Below are 20079 nucleotides of genomic sequence, written 5' to 3' on the forward strand. Positions count from 1 at the left end.
AGAAGTGTTGTAGATGACAGATGAAAAAAATATGTAAAATTTGACAAAACACCGCTAAGGTCCTGTAGTAGTAGTACTGCTGGGTATAAAAGTTGTGATGCGTAAGATGCGTCTCACACGTCCCTTCTCGTTTTTTAGAGTTTATGGTCTGGTTTTTTTGTGTAACGGTTTTTTCAGAGGTAGCGGTTTGTTTTTTCACTTAAATTAAGTATCTTACATTTGCTTGGAAATAGTGGTGGAGTTCTATCGGTATTATCGATGGTTGGACACTATCGACCCAGTTCACTATCGATGGTTTAAAGTCTCGGTAGTGGTCGATATCACGATAGTTTCAAAAATTAGCCCCGCCCCCGCAAAAGGACGATATTATACAAAGCTACATTTTGAATATAAAAGAGAACTAACAACGCCATTACGTAGGAAATGAACATATCTATCAGATCGCCGATTTGGGATCTGATAGGATTGTTTTTATAGCCAGAATAAAGGAATTCATTTCAAGTGGGTTTAACCACCCCGTCCCGCCGCTTTTATTTGTTTTTTGCACATTCTCTCATTCACACTCTGCTTCTACAGTGTTCGGCCTCTGTCTCTGCAGTTTGCGGTTCTTGGGGAGGGGGGCGAGCTAAAAGTGCGTGTTGGCGTGAGAAGTTACGTAGATGTAGATGTTGATGAAAGATGTAGACAAAATTTAAAAAAATTTAAAATTTGACAAAAATCGTCAAGGTACAGATATTCTACTGAGAAGCGTCTTACACGTCACTTCTCGTTTTTAAACCAAAAGTTTGTGGATTAAATAAAATCAGTACTCAGATCGATTGCAGATTGCTTGCAGCCGAGTGTGACCAGAGGTGAAAACAGCATTCCGTACGGTTACACTTCTCAGGCAGCTGTGTTGTTTTGTTTACCTTAAAAATGTGTGAAAAATGTAATAAAAGGTTAATAAAACAATGAATGCAAATGGATCCATGCGTCTTGCATTATTTCACGTCTCATTCACACTCTGCTTCTGCTTTACTCCGGCCCCTGCCTATTTAAAATTTGACAAAACACCGCTGAGGTGCAAAAGCACTATTCTTCATTAGAGGAGGAGGACGACAATCAACGAAATAAGCGCCGACAACTTTGATTAAACCCATATCAGCAGGAAATAAACCGGGAGGGTCGTTTGTCCATTTGAGTATTATAAATAATATAAATATGTGTACATTTATAGAAACCCATGAAATGATACCCTTTGCATATTTCGCAGTTTGAAAATATGACAGAGAATTTGCATATGTCTGGGAATAACATCTGTAGCCTTCTTTGATTGGTGGAGCAGCAAGGCAGTGTCAAGGAATATTTGCGCCCGTGCCAAAGTTGTAAAACGGCGCCTCCAAGCATCCTTCCTATTCAAAATTGGATAGTTTCGAGTCCGAATTGTCGCCATCGCCCCTTGGCACGACCTTGTGGAGTAGTACTTGGTCACAAAAGGAAAACAACTTAAAACATTTTGTTAACAGCCCAGCCTGGTCCATGTCTTGGCAACATGAAGATACTGGCGTTCAAATAAATTAAACAAATTAAAAATTCAAATAAATTCAATATAATCTCATTAATCTATAATAGTTTCCTTTTTTGCCGTTTGATGGCATTAAGCTCGTTGAAAAGCACGGTGGTCACTTATCTCTAAACTTCAGCGGCATTATTGCCTCCATTTTATTGAGACACTCTACTGCAAGCAAAATATGTTGCACAGTTTGCTAGCAAACGTGGTTTTCGATCTTAGTACTAGGTACTAGTACTAGTACTAGTACCATTTTTATGTATATTGTATTTGTGCGAATAACGGTTGTATGTAACGCACACGAAGCGTTTCCGACCCCATAAAGTGTATATATTCTTGATCAGCATCAATAGCAGAGTCCTTAGAGCCATGTCTGTCTGTCCGTCTTGTTTGTCGGCTAGTTCTCAGAGACTATAAGAGCTAGAGCCACCAAATTTTGCTTCCAGACTGCTATATGCTCACACTGAAACCAGTGTATTTCAAAAATGAGCCACGCCGCCTTCCGTCCCCGCAAAAAGCCGAAAACCTACCAAATCTACAATTTTGAAGATAAAAGAAAACTAAAAACGCCATTCCGTAGGAAATGGCCATATCTATCAGATCACCAAATTGGGATCCGATCGGATCATTATTATAGCCAGAATAAAGGAATTAATTTGCTGTGGCTAATCCCACCCTGTCCAGCAGCTTTTGTTTTTCCTTTCACATTCTCTCATTCACACTCTGCTTCTGCTTCACTCCGGCCCCTGCCTATTTAAAATTTGACAAAACACCGCTGAGGTGCAAATGCACTATTGTCCCAATGACCAGTTTTAGTGGCTGTTTACGCCAAATTAGCGCAAAGGGCTTATAGCCGGGAGCAATTAGTATTTTGTATAAGTAAAATGAATTTGTAGCATTAAGCTATTGAATTGTTGCATTTACGACATACTGACAGAAGCTTGTTGCTAAAGAACATACATGTGATATGTGAATACGATAGAGAAAGAGGAAGAACATGCATTTAATAGGTGAATATCGAAATTGAAAAGAAGAAGAGATTAAATTGATTTGAATACCGACTCGGTCGAACCAGCAGCACTTGGCTTTTTATTTCGAGATTTTGATTCCGAACTGGTTGCGAGCAGTTGCGGAAACAGTTGCCAAAAGCTAGTTTTTAAAAGTTAAAACCAAGACTCGGTTTTTAGCGCTCTGTATTAGAAAAAGAGTGACCATCAAAGTTGCGTACCACAAAATTTCATAGATGGCGCCACTTTCGAAAAATCTGCTGTGAAACTTAGCGGTCATTATTGCACAGAATGTGCAGGGAAAAAGTACAAATTTTATTGCTGTTTTAAATATCTCATAAATTGGAAAATACGATTAACTGATCCAATATTTTTTATGAATTTTATTTAGTAGGCTTCTTACTACGTGTTCTGTAATGTGAACGATATCTAGTGGTTGTCTAGTGATGTCTTCTGCATCTAGATGTAGTCCTGAGTCCCTTCTCGTTTTTTTGCATTGACGGGTGCATTAATTGGGCGTTGATTAAGGTATTGCTCCACAACGGGCCGAAACCGGCCTAAGTGTGTCGGGATCGTGAAATCACGACAGCAGCCTCAACCTAACCTAACCAAAGGTATTGCTCATCAAAATTTATGGAGAGACTCAATATGATCTTCATCAGATCATTTATAGTGGTGCAGCCCAACGTAGTCACGTTTATTGTTTGTTATTCGCTCACCTACTATAAATACTTATTGTTAATCGCATATGCCGTTCTTTCGTGTTTCCATCCCGTATTCTTCGGTATCGTACTCGGCTTGCACTACTTTTTTTGTTATACCCGGTACTCGAGGAGTAAATATTGTAACACGCAGAAGGAAGCGTTTTCGACACCACAAATTATATTCTTGATCAGAATCAATAGCCGAGTCGATTTAGCCATCTCTCTTTGTCCGTCCGTCTTGTTGAGCGCCTGGATCTCAGACTATAAAAGCTAGAGCCACCAAATGTTGCATCCAGATGGCTGTATGCTCTCACTGTTACAAGTGTATTTCAAAATATCGACCCGTCCCCTTCCGCCCAGCTAAGAGCCAATATTAAAAAAAAAAGCAACGCCATGTCTTTCAGATAGCCAGAATGAAGAAATTAATTTGCATTGGCTATTCTCACCCTGTCTAGCAGCTTTTGTTTCATGCACATTATTTCATTCCACACTCTGCTTCGTGCAGTGTGCGGCTCTTGGGGAGGGGGGGCGAGCTTACAGAGCGTGTTGGCTTGAAATGTGATGTAGTGACATGTATGCAGATAAAGTGTAAAATGTAAATGTACAATATATCCTACTTACTCTGGGAGTACCGGGAATATCGACATCTGCCTCACTTCTAACACCGACACTCGGATTCCGTCCCCAGTGACGTGCACTGCACAAGAGAAGTTGCCGAAGAATAGCTGGAGTCTTATGGGATAGCCATAGAAAATTAATTTCTTCATTCTGTCTATAAAAATGATCCAATCTATAAATATAATTACAATTGATTTCACAGAAGTTTTGATAAAAAATTTGGTCGCTCTAGCTTTGATAGTCTCTGATATCTAGGCACCCAACAAGACGGACACACAGACGAACACAGCGACCACAAAGGAAATATAGAGCTATGTGGTCTTGGAGTAATGGGTATAAAAAAATCGACATTGTATTTAAATAGCGTGTCTCCAGAATTTGTCTAATGGATTTTGGATACTGCTGGTTAACGTAAAAGATTAGGTAAATACATTTAGGAACTATGGGCGAATATTTTGTTGAAATTGTAAAATGTTAGTTACGACTTTATTAATGAAATCAAATTCGATTTGAATATTTTTTTTACAAAGGAAACTAACATTTTGTTTTTGCTTTTATAATTTATGTGTAAATATATGATAAATATAATGAAGTGGCCCTCTTGCATTTTATTCGCAAATACAATTAATTTTTTTATATGCTTCCAGTTATATTGTAATTTTTTTATTTTGATAGTCAATTTCAGAGTCGGTTTTAAAACAAACAAAATGATCTTTTAATTCATCCCCACTTTTAGCATATTTTACAAAACAAGTGGTTTTTAATTTTTATGAAACAGTGTCAATTCGGTGTATATTTTCCTTAAGAACATTTTATCAACCCGTGATTCTTTTGTAGAATATCGGAATTTTTGTTCGCCTCTTTCTGATTCAACTTTTTTTTTTACGTTTAATGGCTGATATCTCGACCTCGTCAACTCCATATTTATTAGATTTTGTTTGACCTATTGCTGATTATTCGGATTCATTTGTCCATTCACAATGGGTACAAAATATGGGTGAGCCATAGCTTCGCGAGCGGTAAGCCGATCAACATGATCGTAACGCAATAGTTTATCAAGAAAGTCCAATGCTTCGGGAGAAACGAGATGTTGGTTGTCGGAATGAACAAACCGTTCCCATCGCTTTCGTGAGTGACGCTGTAGAATGTCGTGAAATCGCGGATCTAAGTCAATATTGTATTTATCTAAATATGCGTAGAGCTCTTCCGTGCCTAACACTTTTGCAATGCGTACCAGTTGATCATAATTGTCATGACCATGAAAGAACGGCTCTTTTCGAAATATCATCGACGCCAACATGCAACCCAAGGACCACATATCTAGTGAATAGTCGTACATCTGGTAATCGACAAGTAGCTCGGGACCTTTAAAATATCGCGATGCCACTCGCACATTATACTCTTGGCCAGGATGATAAAACTCAGCCAGGCCCCAATCTATAAGACGCAACTTCCTATTTTCATGGTCAATCATTACATTGTGTGGCTTTACGTCGCGATGCATTATGCCCATGCTGTGACAGTAGTCAAGCGCCTTCAAAAGCTCAAACAAATAGTAGCGAATCTCGTAGTCTGTTAGTGTTTGGTAAAGTTGTTTAAAATCCGTGTTATTGACGTGTTCGAAGATAAGCGCTGGGGTGCGAGACACTGGATCTTTAACAACTGCTAGCAGTGTTATGATATTAGTTCCACCGCGTAAATTCTCCAGAATTTTGATTTCACGCTTTATCTTCTTCTTTTTCACAGGTTTTAGAATTTTGACAACACATTTTTCTGTGGTCGTAATATTAATAGCCTCAAACACCTCTGAATACTTTCCGCGCCCGAGTTTTCGAACCAATTGGTAATCGTCTTGATTTCCCCAATCGACGACATAATTTTCGTAGTCCCAATATTCATCTGGCTTGTGCGCATTCACATCTGTGTACACGCGAGCGGCACTTGGTAATGTCATTTCCACTAATGGTTTGTACTTTCGTGGTTTAACTTCTACAAACGTTAGTTGGATGGTGCGCTTTGTGGCTTTGTAAAATGCTTCAGATTTATTTTGATTGCTGCAAACAACAATGGTATTGTTTGACTTCCTGAAAGTAAAAAATAGTTATTTTTAATTTAGGCAAGATTTTTGTTTGACAGCTCTAATTTCAAAATAGATTCTTAGATCATGGGAGAAAAATAAGGGAGATTTACATTTGTAAAGTGGATGTATGTAACGCACATAAGGAAGCGTTTACGACCCCATTAAGTATATATATTCTTGATCAGCATCAATAACCGAGTCGGTATACATAGCCTCACAGGCATGCTCCGGCCTTCTGTATGAGCGCCTATATATCAGAGACTATAAGAGATAGATCGCCAAATGATGTCGGAAGACTCATGTGATATCACAATGTTACAAGTGTATTTCAAAATTCGACCCAGCAAAGAGCGAAAATCTTCTACAGCCACACCTTCAAATATACGAGAAAAGTAACAACGCAATTCTGTATGGAATAGCCATATCGATCAGATCTCTGAATATGGATCCGATTGGATCATTATTATAGCCTGAATGACGATATTCATATTCATAACTCCCACCCCTTAGCAGCTTTTTTATTTTTTGGCACATTCTCTCATTCCACACACTTCGTGCAGTGTGCGGTTCTAAGAGCGCTTAGGTACAGATGCACTACTGAGTACCGGCTATACAAGTTGCGACGCGTAAGAAGCGTCACACATGTCCGTCCTCGTTTTTTATTAAATTTTACATTTTGTAATTATTTGTAGCTACATCTGTCTTCTACATCTCATCACTTATTACACCAACTTGCCCTCCTCCGCCTAGGCCACACGCTGCACGATGCTGCTTAAAGTGGGGGGTACTGAACCACTGAATCTGATAGATATGGACATCCTCTGTGGAACTGATTTTTTTTATTTCTCGTATTGCACTTGGGGATGGCAGATTTTTGGGCTTGGCTGGGGTGAGAATAAATTTTTAAATACACTTGTAACAGTTTAATTTTACAGCAATCTGGATGCAAAACTTGTTTGCTTCAGCTCTTATGGTCTCTGGGAGCTAGGCGCTCATCAGGACGGACGGGGAGACAGAAATAGCTATATCAATGTACACGTCTATCCAACTTTATTTGACTAACTAAAAATATATATACTTTGAAGAATGTTTTATACCCGGTACTCGAAGAGTAAATAGGGTATATTGTATTTTTGTGAATAACGGTTGTATGTAACGCACAGAAGGAAGCGTTTCCGACCCCATAAAGTATATATATTCTTGATCAGCATCAATAGCCGAGTCGATAGAGCCATGTCTGTCTGTCCGTCTTGTTTGTCGGCTAGTTCTCAGAGACTATAAGAGCTATATTCGTTTTTGTTTGTGTGCGGGCGCTGTCTCTGCTTCTGCCGCGAGTCTGCAGTGTGTGGGTCTAGGGAAGGGGGGCGAGCTAAAGTAGCGTGTTGGTGTGAGTAGTGTTGTAGATGTTTATGACAGATGAACAAAAAATGTGACATTTGACAAAACACCGCCAAGGTGCAGATGTAGTACCGAGTGCCGGGTATAAAAGTTGTGACGCATAAGAAGCGTCTCACACGTCTCTTCTCGTTTTAAAGTATTTGTAAAAACTTGGAGCGGTCTTTTTTAACCTAAATAAAATTGTAAAGTTGCCATTATGAGAAGCTTATTGATGCAGCTACAAATTGGACCCGAACACTGATTTTAGCTTTGTGCAATATATTGGACCACCTCCATAATACGAAAAGCATGCCCATAAAATGACTTGTCCCTGCTTGTTTATTAGATTTATGTGAGTCAAATGGTAGCATTTTGTACATAAGTTTTACATAAGAATTAATAAGAACCGTCAAAATTGTGAGAGTAAGGACACATCTAAGCCTACTAATTTTTTAAACAAAGACTGCTGCACCACACAGTGATATTATTTTCGCCGAAACTGTACATACGAGACCACAGTAAATCATGGATAATATTTGTATGCCAAATTATCGCAAAATTCATGCCCAAGTCTCTACCACTTGTATCTGGTTGAATAGTATATAATACAAAATAACGGGTTTTCGACCGATCGTTTATGTAGCAGGATACGCTAAGCGAGTCATATTTTGGACTCTTGGGAATTTCTTGACTTTGAACCAAAATTTTTAGGTTCTATCTACTTCTTCTAAATTAATAAATTGACGGCAACACAAAGTGTTCTGAGGATTACTAGAGAACGCTCATGGTCATTATTCATTGAAAACGCGTGTCGAAAACACGAACACTTGATTAACTAAAGCTGCTTATGCATTATACAATTTTTTTTAGCTAATTTACATACTTCTTTATATCTGCATTTTTATTCAGAAATTGGTCTCATATTAAAAATATTCTTATTCTATACCAACGTACCCAAACGTATACAATTTTTTGGTCGGCTTCGGCGATGGTTTATTGATGTTTCTGTAATCCAGATATACGCTCGTCGGTAGCAAGAGTAATTTTGAGAAGTGCGCTAATTGATGTTGCACCCCACCTACGTTCCTGAGACGATGAATGTTGTTCTAATATAAGATGAAAAATAAAAATATTTAGTAATTATCCAATTGTTTTTATACGAAATAAAGAAATTATCTATCTGAGCAAAAATCACACAGTATGAATGGGTACACATTGAGATTTACAGGCATGTGACGAAAGTTCAGATATTACAGACCTAAATTAATTTAAGCCGCATTTTTTAGCGTATGAAATATTATGTTTATTAATATTCTTCAATGTAAAACACGGTTGTACATACATACGTATATGTATGTATTAACACATTTAAATCGAGAGATTTAATGCCGCATGAAATAGATCAATGTATGTATGAACTTTCGTGTGTAAAGGAATACATACGTACATATGAATGTACATATGTATGTAGATATAATCCAACGTCATACGCTTTTATAAAAAATGTTGGTAATATAAAGACGCCGCATTACTTGGATGTTTTAATAATATAACTGCGTTATTGGATACTCACGTCGTTGTTAGAGGCGTCGCGTGTATTTCAAAAAAGTATATTTTATGAAGGTTAACCGCCAACCATTACATTACCGAATGAATTCTGCATAATAGGTAATGTGGCTCAATAGGAAGGAGAGTAGAGTCAAGACAACATTACATTAACAATCGATTTCGGGACAAACGAACTGGAACAGGAAATTATTGTGATTGTCCTCGAGGAGTACATAAAGATTATTACTCTTTTTTTAAATTAAAATTATCCATTTAAAGGAAGCACAGAAGAATTAAATAATAAAATAATAATAAAAATGTGGCGCGAGACCGCCACAGTGCCACCAGCAGATAAATAAATAAAATAAATAATATATATCTATATATATAAAAGAAAGTCGTATTTTGTAAAGCACTTATAATTCGAGAAAGGCTGAACCGATTGCCATGGTTTTTATACCCGGTACTCGAAGAGTAAATAGGGTATATTGTATTTGTGGGAAATAACGGTTGTATGTAACGCACAGAAGGAAGCGTTTCCGACCCCATAAAGTACATATATTCTTGATCAGCATCAATAGCCGAGTCGATAGAGCCATGTCTGTCTGTCCGTCTTGTTTGTCGGCTAGTTCTCAGAGACTATAAGAGCTAGAGCCACCAAATGGCCATATCTATCAGATCACCAAATTGGGATCCGATCGGATCATTATTATAGCCAGAATAAAGGAATTAATTTGCTGTGGCTAATCCCACCCTGTCCAGCAGCTTTTGTTTTTCCTTTCACATTCTCTCATTCACACTCTGCTTCTGCTTCACTCCGGCCCCTGCCTATTTAAAATTTGACAAAACACCGCTGAGGTGCAAATGCACTATTGTCCCAATGACCAGTTTTAGTGGCTGTTTACGCCACATTAGCGCAAAGGGCTTATAGCCGGGAGCAATTAGTATTTTGTATAAGTAAAATGAATTTGTAGCATTAAGCTATTGAATTGTTGCATTTACGACATACTGACAGAAGCTTGTTGCTAAAGAACATACATGTGATATGTGAATACGATAGAGAAAGAGGAAGAACATGCATTTAATAGGTGAATATCGAAATTGAAAAGAAGAAGAGATTAAATTGATTTGAATACCGACTCGGTCGAACCAGCAGCACTTGGCTTTTTATTTCGAGATTTTGATTCCGAACTGGTTGCGAGCAGTTGCGGAAACAGTTGCCAAAAGCTAGTTTTTAAAAGTTAAAACCAAGTCTCGGGTTTTTACGCTCTGTATTAGAAAAAGAGTGACCATCAAAGTTGCGTATAAGAAATTTTCATAGATGGCGCCACTTTCGAAAAATCTGCTGTGAAACTTAGCGGTCATTATTGCACAGAATGTGCAGGGAAAAAGTACCAATTGTATTTCTGTTTTAAATATCTCATAAATTGGAAAATACGATTAACTAATCCAATTTTTTTGATGCATTTTATTTAGTAGGCTTCTTACCACGTGTTCTGTAATGTGAACGATCTCTAGTGGTTGTCTAGTGATGTCTTCTACATCTAGATTTAGTCCTGAGTGCCGGGTATAAAAGTTGTGACGCGTAAGAAGCGTCTCACACGTCCCTTCTTATTGATTTGTTGGATTTGTTTCCGTCGCGAGTAGCAGAATACATCTTAAAAACAACTTATGGCCTCAGAACAGGCCGCGTTAATATGGTGCAAAGAAGGGCAAAGAGAGAGAAATCGTAGGCTTATCGTACAGAAGAACAGATGAATAATCTTCGAAGTGCAAGAAGAAATGGTTTGAATCGAGCAGCGTTTCTGTATGATTGCACCATTGACAGATATGCGTTCTACTGATGCTCTTGGTCGTACTTACACAGTTCAGTTGAAGAATGATGAATGTTTCTATTTGCGGTTGTTGCTGGTACATGTTCGAGGTACATGTTCCAACATCATTTAAATCACTGCGAACTGTTAATGGTATCGTGTACACCACATTTCGTGCAGCATGTCAAGAGCTAAATTGGCTTGAAAACGATACTCATTGGGACACGACAATCGCTGAAGCAATTATTTCTGCATCTCCAAGTCAGATACGCACATTATTTGCTATTATCATTTCAACATGCTTCTCATCGAGCCCACTTGACCTGTGGAACAAATACAAAGATAACATGTCCGAAGATATTTTACATCGAATTCGCGTCAGCTCAAGAAATTACGATCTTGAGGTGAATGAGGAGATCCATAACCAGACTTTGCTCTTGATCGAAGATATGTGTTACCTCATGTGCGGCAGTTTGTTAGTTAGGTTAGGAATGCCAGTGCCAGATCGCGGAATGAATGAGGCATTTAATAGAGAATTGGAACGGGAACATGAATATGATCCACATGAACTAATCCAATCAGTTCAAACGAATGTACCTCTGTTGAATCCTAAGCAGAGGGAAGTCTATGGTACACTGATTAATGCAATTGATGATGGAAATGGCTGATTATTTTTTTTGGATGCCCCCGGTGGAATTGGAAAGACATTCCTCATGTCATTGATTTTGGCTACTGTACGTGCGAGATCCGAAATTGCGGTAGCAATTGCTTTTTCTGGAATAGCGACCACATTGTTAGACGGATGCCGTACGGCTCACTCAGCGTTAAAATTGCCATTAAACCTTCAAACTACTGAACCACCGACATGTAACATTTCGAAAAACTCCGCAATGGCCAAAGTTTTAGTAGCATCAAAAATCATTATATGGGACGAATGCACAATGGCGCACAAATGCGCATTGGAAGCACTAGACCGAACATTAAAATATCTGCGCAATGACTCAAAGTGTTTTGGTGGTGCAATGATTTTATTATCTGGCGATTTCCGACAAATACTACCAGTCATTCCAAGATCTACTGCTGCAGATAAAATAAACGCTTGCCTCAAAGCATCAAATCTGTGGCTATATGTAAAGAAACTTCAACTGTCTGTAAATATGAGAGTTGCATTGTTGAACGATCTATCTGCTGATGATTTCTCGAAGCAATTGCAGACTATCGGTAATGGCCGTGTTCCTGCAGACAAATCGAGCGGTTTGATTTCATTTCCTCCAAATTTTTGCAATTTCGTATCATCAAAAGACGAGCTTATCAACAACATATTCCCGGATATCATTGCTAACCACAAAAATACTAAATGGTTAAGTGAGCGAGCAATTTTGGCCTCTAAAAATAAAGATGTAGATGACCTCAATCTTATAATTCTAAATCAAATCGTGGATACTCTATATTCATTCAAATCTATCGACTGTGCTACAAACGAAGAAGAAGCCACTAATTATCCAACTGAATTTTTAAACTCCTTGGATGTGCCTGGTTTACCACCTCACAATTTAAAAATTAAAGTTGGCTCGGTAGTCATCATGCTTAGAAATTTAAACCAACCAAAGCAGTGCAATGGAACGCGTTTGGTGATAAGAAAACTGATGAGCAATGTGATTCACGCGTCGATACTTAAAGGATAATTTAAAGATGAGGAAGTTATTATTCCAAGGATTCCGATGATCCCAATAGATATGCCCTTTGAGTTTAAACGAAGCGCTAGAGAGAGATAGCAAACGTTTTACAATATGCTGCAGACATGTTTATTTCTAAAAATAAAAAGAAAACATACACAAATAAAATAGTTGTTGCATGCATATTTCATTGTCTTCCGCTTACGTCTTCATTCGTAAACAATGAAGAAAAGGAAGAAAAGACCATGAAAAAATCGTGAGCTACGCAACCTCTTTCGTCAACGTTTGACAAACGACTGACAAGCTGGTATTCCTCGAATGAGGAGCACTCAGCTGATGACTTCACCTATTTGTAATTTCACCATGTTCTGCACTATTCGCTTTTATTGTTTCTGCTGACAGCAAAGTAAAGATTTGGAGCGGCATAGCAAAAATATTTTGCAGACATGTTTGTTTCTAAAAAAGATGTAATTGACAATGAAAAAATCGTGCGATACACAACCTCTTTCGTCAACGTTTGGCAAACGACTGACAAGCGGGTGTTCCTCGAATGAGAAGGCACTGTGGTGAATTCGTCACCTTGTTACTAATTTCACCATGGGTAGAATTACTAACATTACTAATTTCACCATGATCGTGCTCGTTCTGCATGGTCTCTCATCTAGCTTGTGCTCTCAGTGCGCCTTTTTTCTCGCTGTGCACAGCGACCCAACAGCTGTTGAAAATGGCTCTTATCTTCAGTGCAAAGAAATGCGAATTTGGTGGCACCATTAACGGTGATTCCTACCTCAGCTGCTGGCTATGTGATAACTTCGCTCATATAAAATGTGCTGGAGGTGGTCACTTTGGATGTCTTAATGACTTAATATCGAAACGCATGGGCCTTACTTGGTCATGTTCGGCCTGCAGGGAGATTGAGGCGGAACCTTTATGCGCACCTTTATGAGACAAACGAGGAATGGTTTCCAAGATGTTCTGAAGCAATTCAATGCTCTCAACGATAAGTTCCTTACTTTGGAATCGCAATTTCTGGGCCTCGAACTGAGAGTGTCATCAGGGAGGAAAATACCGAACAACAACCTACTGCTGGTCATACCTAGTGGAACGCCTGCCTCTCTCCTACAACCGATGGACTCATTTTCTACTCCTAGTGGCCAACCTTCACCGATGGATGTCCATCCGCCATCGGATGATCCAGCCTTTCTCACGCCTAACAACATAGTAGTTGCCTCAAAAATCCATACCCCTGTCAATTTAACTTCGGACTCAGTTGCCAGTGATGGAATCCCTAACAGTATTCAGCTTCCAGTAGCAAATGATTTTCCGGTCTCTGTTTCATTGAATGGTGATGGATCGGCAGCCTCTTCTAGCTCCTCAGCTCCCGCCTAGAGACTTTTAGGAGTAGCTCCACCAGCTCGCTTTTCCGGTGTCCCACTCAGCGCGGTGGTCCCCCGCAAAGCAATCTTTGTCTCTCGTCTTATTCCCGAAGCCACACCGGCTGATGTCAAACTACATCTAGCTCTTCAATCGACGCCGGATAACTTTATTATAAATACAGTAAATATAAAGACAGTTTATCCTCTTTCGTAGTGACCAGAAGTGTTTTTGTTTTGCGCTCCGTATTTTCCTTTATATTTTGGATAAACACTGGGTTTTTTTCGAAATAATTATTCTTATAATTATTGAATAGCTTGCCGCTTTTCTTAACTATCCTAATACGCGAGTGCATGCCTATTATTTTGTTTAAAATTAAAATCGTATTCATTCGTGCGTCGGTTAGTTGTGTGTTTGTGCTTTTTCTTGTTGTAAGTACGCCCTCACTATTAACCGCTCTCTCTTGTAGTTGCGCTTCTGTCTTTCACTCTATAGCTCGAGTAACTGTTCTCCCTCTCTCGCTCTCAATACTTTCTGTGCAGTGGCGTGCGCTCACTGTTTTAGCTACCGCTGCGCTTGTTCTTTTCTCCTCTCTGCGCTCATCTGTTTTCGATCCCGCTTTAAACATTTCTTTAAGCAATTGGTCGGCACACTGCTATTTGTTTTGTGAAAATAATTTTTATTTATTTTATTTATTTATATATTCAAAATAAATAATAAAATAATGGAATACTTGGTTGTGTGCTCCGCTAAGGCTTGCAAAAAGCAGATCACCCACGACCAGCCGATCATCCCTTGCTGGCTCTGCGATAACGTAGTGCACGCAAAATGTATTGGGTTCTCAGGCCTCGTGGGTGACGCAATTTCGAAGCCTAATGGTCTGCATTACAGTTGCGAGGCATGTCGGTCTATCGAGAATGACATGGTCACGTTTATGAGGCAGACGCGAAAGGGCTTTAAGGAGCTGACCGTGGGCTTTAAAAAGCAGTACGATCGGCTTCTAGCCATGGAATCTCAATTCAGCAGTTTTAAAGTGCTGTCCCTCGACCGCTCGCTGCTGATCAACTGTCTCCGTCCACTCCGATAGTGCAGCAGCTAATTTCGTTCGCTACTCCAAGGGCAACGACAACTGCTGGTGATCAAGTTTCGGCTACCGAATCGATCATCCCGGAGAACATGCAGCCAGTTAGTACTGTAGCGTCCGTGTCTGTCGAGTCCGTTCCAAAGCCCATCCCATCTATTTCGATCCCACCAGTTAATAAACGTCCCGGACCACCGGATATTGCCGTCACAGGTACCAGATCTGTGGTGCCAAAACCTCTGGTGGGAGTCCCACCAAAGCGGCAAGTTTTTGTCTCTCGGCTTGCCCCTGACCTCACATCTAATGATGTAACTGCTTTTATACAAAGCAAAATAAAAGCCGTTGGCTTAAAGGTGGAGAAGTTTAATTTCTCATATGCCAGGCAGATATCCTCTTTCAAGATTAGCGTGTCTCCAACTCATTTCGGGACCATTTGCTCTTCCAAATTTTGGCCAGAGCACCTGGTTGTGAAAGAGTTTAAGGCTAAGAAGAAAAATAGGCCCCCCATAACTCTTCCTAGTAGTGAGGCCAGTGGTCCTTCCTCCTCTGCTCCATTCCCCTCTTCCCACTGCAATTCCTTGCAGTCAAAAAACTAACATCCCTCTTTGTAGCCTATCAAAATGCTCGCGGCTTACGTAGTAAGCTGAGCACTCTTTTTATGGATAGTTTCACATTTTCATCCCATGTTATTGTTTTTACCGAAACCTGGTTAAAGCCGGACATTCTTAGTTCCGAAGTTTTGGCAGATCGGTACACAATTTATAGGAATGATCGTTCGTCTCGACGTGGAGGAGGGGTTCTGATTGCAGTAAACTCTAACTTTACGTCGGAACTTTTCATAGTCCAGGTCTCACAAGACCTGGAATTCCTCTGTGTTAGACTGATTCTTCCCGGCCAGTCTATTTATGTCACTTGCTCGTATATTCCACCGTCTTCGGATGTACTAATATACGAGCAGCATTTGTCTGCCTTAAAAACTGTTTCTTCCTCGCNGCGTAATGGTCTGCATTACAGTTGCGAGGCATGTCGGTCTATCGAGAATGACATGGTCACGTTTATGAGGCAGACGCGAAAGGGCTTTAAGGAGCTGACCGTGGGCTTTAAAAAGCAGTACGATCGGCTTCTAGCCATGGAATCTCAATTCAGCAGTTTTAAAGTGCTGAATGAGTCTCCTAGGCGCAAAAAAGTCACTCCTCGTGATCTGCAAGTGCCTGTCCCTCGACCGCTCGCTGCTGATCAACTGTCTCCGTCCACTCCGATAGTGCAGCAGCTAATTTCGTTCGCTACTCCAAGGGCAACGACAACTGCTGGTGATCAAGTTTCGGCTTCCGAATCGATCATCTCGGAGAACATGCAGCCAGTTAGTACTGTAGCGTCCGTGTCTGTCGAGTCCGTTCCAAAGCCCATCCCATCTATTTCGATCCCACCAGTTAATAAACGTCCCGGACCACCGGATATTGCCGTCACAGGTACCAGATCTGTGGTGCCAAAACCTCTGGTGGGAGTCCCACCAAAGCGGCAAGTTTTTGTCTCTCGGCTTGCCCCTGACCTCACATCTAATGATGTAACTGCTTTTATACAAAGCAAAATAAAAGCCGTTGGCTTAAATGTGGAGAAGTTTAATTTCTCATATGCCAGGGAGATATCCTCTTTCAAGATTAGCGTGTCTCCAACTCATTTCGGGACCATTTGCTCTTCCAAATTTTGGCCAGAGCACCTGGTTGTGAAAGAGTTTAAGGCTAAGAAGAAAAATAGGCCCCCCATAACTCTTCCTAGTAGTGAGGCCAGTGGTCCTTCCTCCTCTGCTCCATTCCCCTCTTCCCACTGCAATTCCTTGCAGTCAAAAAACTAACATCCCTCTTTGTAGCCTATCAAAATGCTCGCGGCTTACGTAGTAAGCTGAGCTCTCTTTTTATGGATAGTTTCACATTTTCATCCCATGTTATTGTGTTTACCGAAACCTGGTTAAAGCCGGACATTCTTAGTTCCGAAGTTTTGGCAGATCGGTACACAATTTATAGGAATGATCGTTCGTCTCGACGTGGAGGAGGGGTTCTGATTGCAGTAAACTCTAACTTTGCGTCGGAACTTTTCATAGTCCAGGTCTCACAAGACCTGGAATTCCTCTGTGTTAGACTGATTCTTCCCGGCCAGTCTATTTATATCACTTGCTCGTATATTCCACCGTCTTCGGATGTACTAATATACGAGCAGCATTTGTCTGCCTTTAAAACTGTTTCTTCCTCGCTATCAGATAAAGACCATTTAATAGTTCTTGGGGATTTCAACCTGCCAGGTACTGTCTGGTCTTCGGTTAACGAGTCAAACAACCTTGTGCCCATGTCACGACATGAGTTTATTGATGGCTTATTAGACCTGTCCCTGTCTCAAGTCAACCATGTAAAAAACTCCTTGGGTCGATTGCTTGATCTGTGCTTTGTCTCGGATCCGACCGTAGCGTTGTTAACACGAGCACTCCCGCTCACTATACCTGAAGACTGCTATCATCCTACTGTATCGGATCGTACGGGTAGGCTATCTGAACGCGTCCGCTGCTTTCGTAAAGCCGAGTTTACGAAGCTCAATAACTTAATTAGAAATTTTGATTCCGCTCTGTGCTCGTGCACTGACGTCATTGAAGGCACAAACATTTTTTACAATGTACTTTTGACACGTGTGTCCCACTTTCATGTCCGACTTGATCTGCGAAACCTCCTTGGTTCACCAAAGAGTTATCCAGTCTAAAAAATCTAAAATCATGACTATTTAAAAATCTCAAGAAGTTGGTTCTCCCTCTTCTCTTTCTAATTACTTAATAGCTCGGTCAAATTTCACTGTTCTTAATGCTCAATGCTATAGGAACTACCTCCTTCGATGCAGGATACGTTTTTCACAGGACCCTAAACAGTTTTACAGCTTTGTAAACAGTAAGCGTAGAACGTCCGCACATCCATCCTCGCTATCATTTTTGAATATGTCGGCAAACAATGATCAGGCAATCGCCGATCTTTTTGCACAATTTTTTCAAACCACCTATTCCCAGGAAAGCTACCCAGGTCATATGTATCCATATAGTTTACCAAGGTCGAATGGCATTTTCTGCCCTTTGTTAAATGAAGGCTCCTTACTTCATGAACTTCAATTAGTTAAGCCGGTATTCTCACCGGGCCCTGACGGAGTTCCCGGCTGTGTACTCAGGTACTGTGCCGAGTCTCTCTGCGGACCTTTGCTTAAACTATTCACTCTATCTATCCATTCTTCTAGCTTTCCCCCCATCTGGAAGGAATCCTTTATAATTCCTCTCCATAAGAAAGGTAGCAAGTCTGACGCTAAAAACTATAGAGGTATATCTAAGTTATCCGCTATTCCTAAAATGTTCGAGAAACTTTTAACTCCGCACTTGCATCATCTCTGCAAATCACTTATATCTCCAGCTCAGCACGGATTTATACGGCGACGATCAACAACCACTAATCTTTTAGAGTTCACCTCCTTTGTAATTAAAGGCTTCCAAAGTAACTTGCAGACGGATGTTATTTACACTGACTTCAGTAAGGCATTCGATTCCGTAAACCATTCTCTTCTTGCACAAAAGCTCAACCTTCTAGGGTTTCCGCCCAATCTGTTGAGATGGATTTCTAGCTACCTGTGTTCTAGGTCTCAAAGGGTCCTTTTCAAAAACTCCGTATCTTTACCTGTTATGGTTACTTCTGGAGTACCACAGGGTAGCCATTTAGGCCCCTTACTTTTCACACTCTTTATTAATGACCTGCCTTCTGTATTAACAAATTCTCGAGTACTTATGTATGCGGATGATGTTAAACTCTGTGTCCAGTATAAGGACATTTCATTTCACTCTCGTTTGCAATCTGATCTCAATAGCTTTCAGNTTTTTCACAGGACCCTAAACAGTTTTACAGCTTTGTAAACAGTAAGCGTAGAACGTCCGCACATCCATCCTCGCTATCATTTTTGAATATGTCGGCAAACAATGATCAGGCAATCGCCGATCTTTTTGCACAATTTTTTCAAACCACCTATTCCCAGGAAAGCTACCCAGGTCATATGTATCCATATAGTTTACCAAGGTCGAATGGCATTTTCTGCCCTTTGTTAAATGAAGGCTCCTTACTTCATGAACTTCAATTAGTTAAGCCGGTATTCTCACCGGGCCCTGACGGAGTTCCCGGCTGTGTACTCAGGTACTGTGCCGAGTCTCTCTGCGGACCTTTGCTTAAACTATTCACTCTATCTATCCATTCTTCTAGCTTTCCCCCCATCTGGAAGGAATCCTTTATAATTCCTCTCCATAAGAAAGGTAGCAAGTCTGACGCTAAAAACTATAGAGGTATATCTAAGTTATCCGCTATTCCTAATATGTTCGAGAAAATGTTAACTCCGCATTTGCAGCATCTCTGCAAATCACTTATATCTCCAGCTCAGCACGGATTTATACGGCGACGATCAACAACCACTAATCTTTTAGAGTTCACCTCCTTTGTAATTAAAGGCTTCCAAAGTAACTTGCAGACGGATGTTATTTACACTGACTTCAGTAAGGCATTCGATTCCGTAAACCATTCTCTTCTTGCACAAAAGCTCAACCTTCTAGGGTTTCCGCCCAATCTGTTGAGATGGATTTCTAGCTACCTGTGTTCTAGGTCTCAAAGGGTCCTTTTCAAAAACTCCGTATCTTTACCTGTTATGGTTACTTCTGGAGTACCACAGGGTAGCCATTTAGGCCCCTTACTTTTCACACTCTTTATTAATGACCTGCCTTCTGTATTAAAAAATTCTCGAGTACTTATGTATGCGGATGATGTTAAACTCTGTGTCCAGTATAAGGACACTTCATTTCACTCTCGCTTGCAATCTGATCTCAATAGCTTTCAGTCATGGACGACACGTTTATACAATGTTGAATTACGGAGCTTCACGTTACAATACTGGAAAATAGCGAGGTCGGGGAAGGACCGAGGAATGTGGGAGACGCCATCAAGAGAACTCTCTTAATGTAACCAACTACTAGATCCACAATTTGATCTGGGGTTCAATTTCAAAAGACTTGTGTAAAGATGGTACCATTTATTTCGGTACCATGTGCTTGGGTTTATAAAGAGGTGGTCAAAGGAATTTGAGGACCCCTATATAACGAAGACTCTCTATATCTCGCTTGTTCGTCCGATTTTAGAATACGGCTCATGTGTATGGTGCCCTCAGTACAACATACATCAGGACCGAATCAGTACAG

General features: G+C 40.2%; 1 protein-coding gene across 3 annotated transcripts; it reads right to left on the reverse strand.

Annotated features, from left to right (window-relative positions):
* Positions 1-4632: 4632 nt before the first annotated feature.
* On the reverse strand, positions 4633-9049 carry LOC117590090 (casein kinase II subunit alpha). 3 transcript variants are annotated; one of them, XM_034282432.1, is made up of 2 exons: positions 8909-8980; positions 4633-5962 (listed from the first exon to the last, which is right to left on the reverse strand). In XM_034282432.1, the coding sequence occupies exon 2, from the start codon at positions 5830-5832 to the stop codon at positions 4822-4824; it is 1011 nt and encodes a 336-aa protein (XP_034138323.1). In that variant the 5' UTR covers positions 5833-5962; positions 8909-8980; the 3' UTR covers positions 4633-4821. The 3 variants fall into 3 exon arrangements, 2 of the variants coding, with proteins under 2 accessions (XP_034138323.1, XP_034138324.1); XM_034282433.1 differs by lacking the exon at positions 8909-8980 and adding an exon at positions 8290-8441; XR_004574263.1 differs by lacking the exon at positions 4633-5962 and adding an exon at positions 8311-8441 and having other exon boundaries at positions 8909-9049.
* Between the last annotated feature and the right edge of the window lie 11030 nt (positions 9050-20079).

This window comes from Drosophila guanche, unplaced genomic scaffold, assembly GCF_900245975.1.
Source record: "Drosophila guanche unplaced genomic scaffold, DGUA_6, whole genome shotgun sequence".
NCBI classification, from domain to species: Eukaryota; Metazoa; Arthropoda; class Insecta; order Diptera; family Drosophilidae; genus Drosophila; species Drosophila guanche.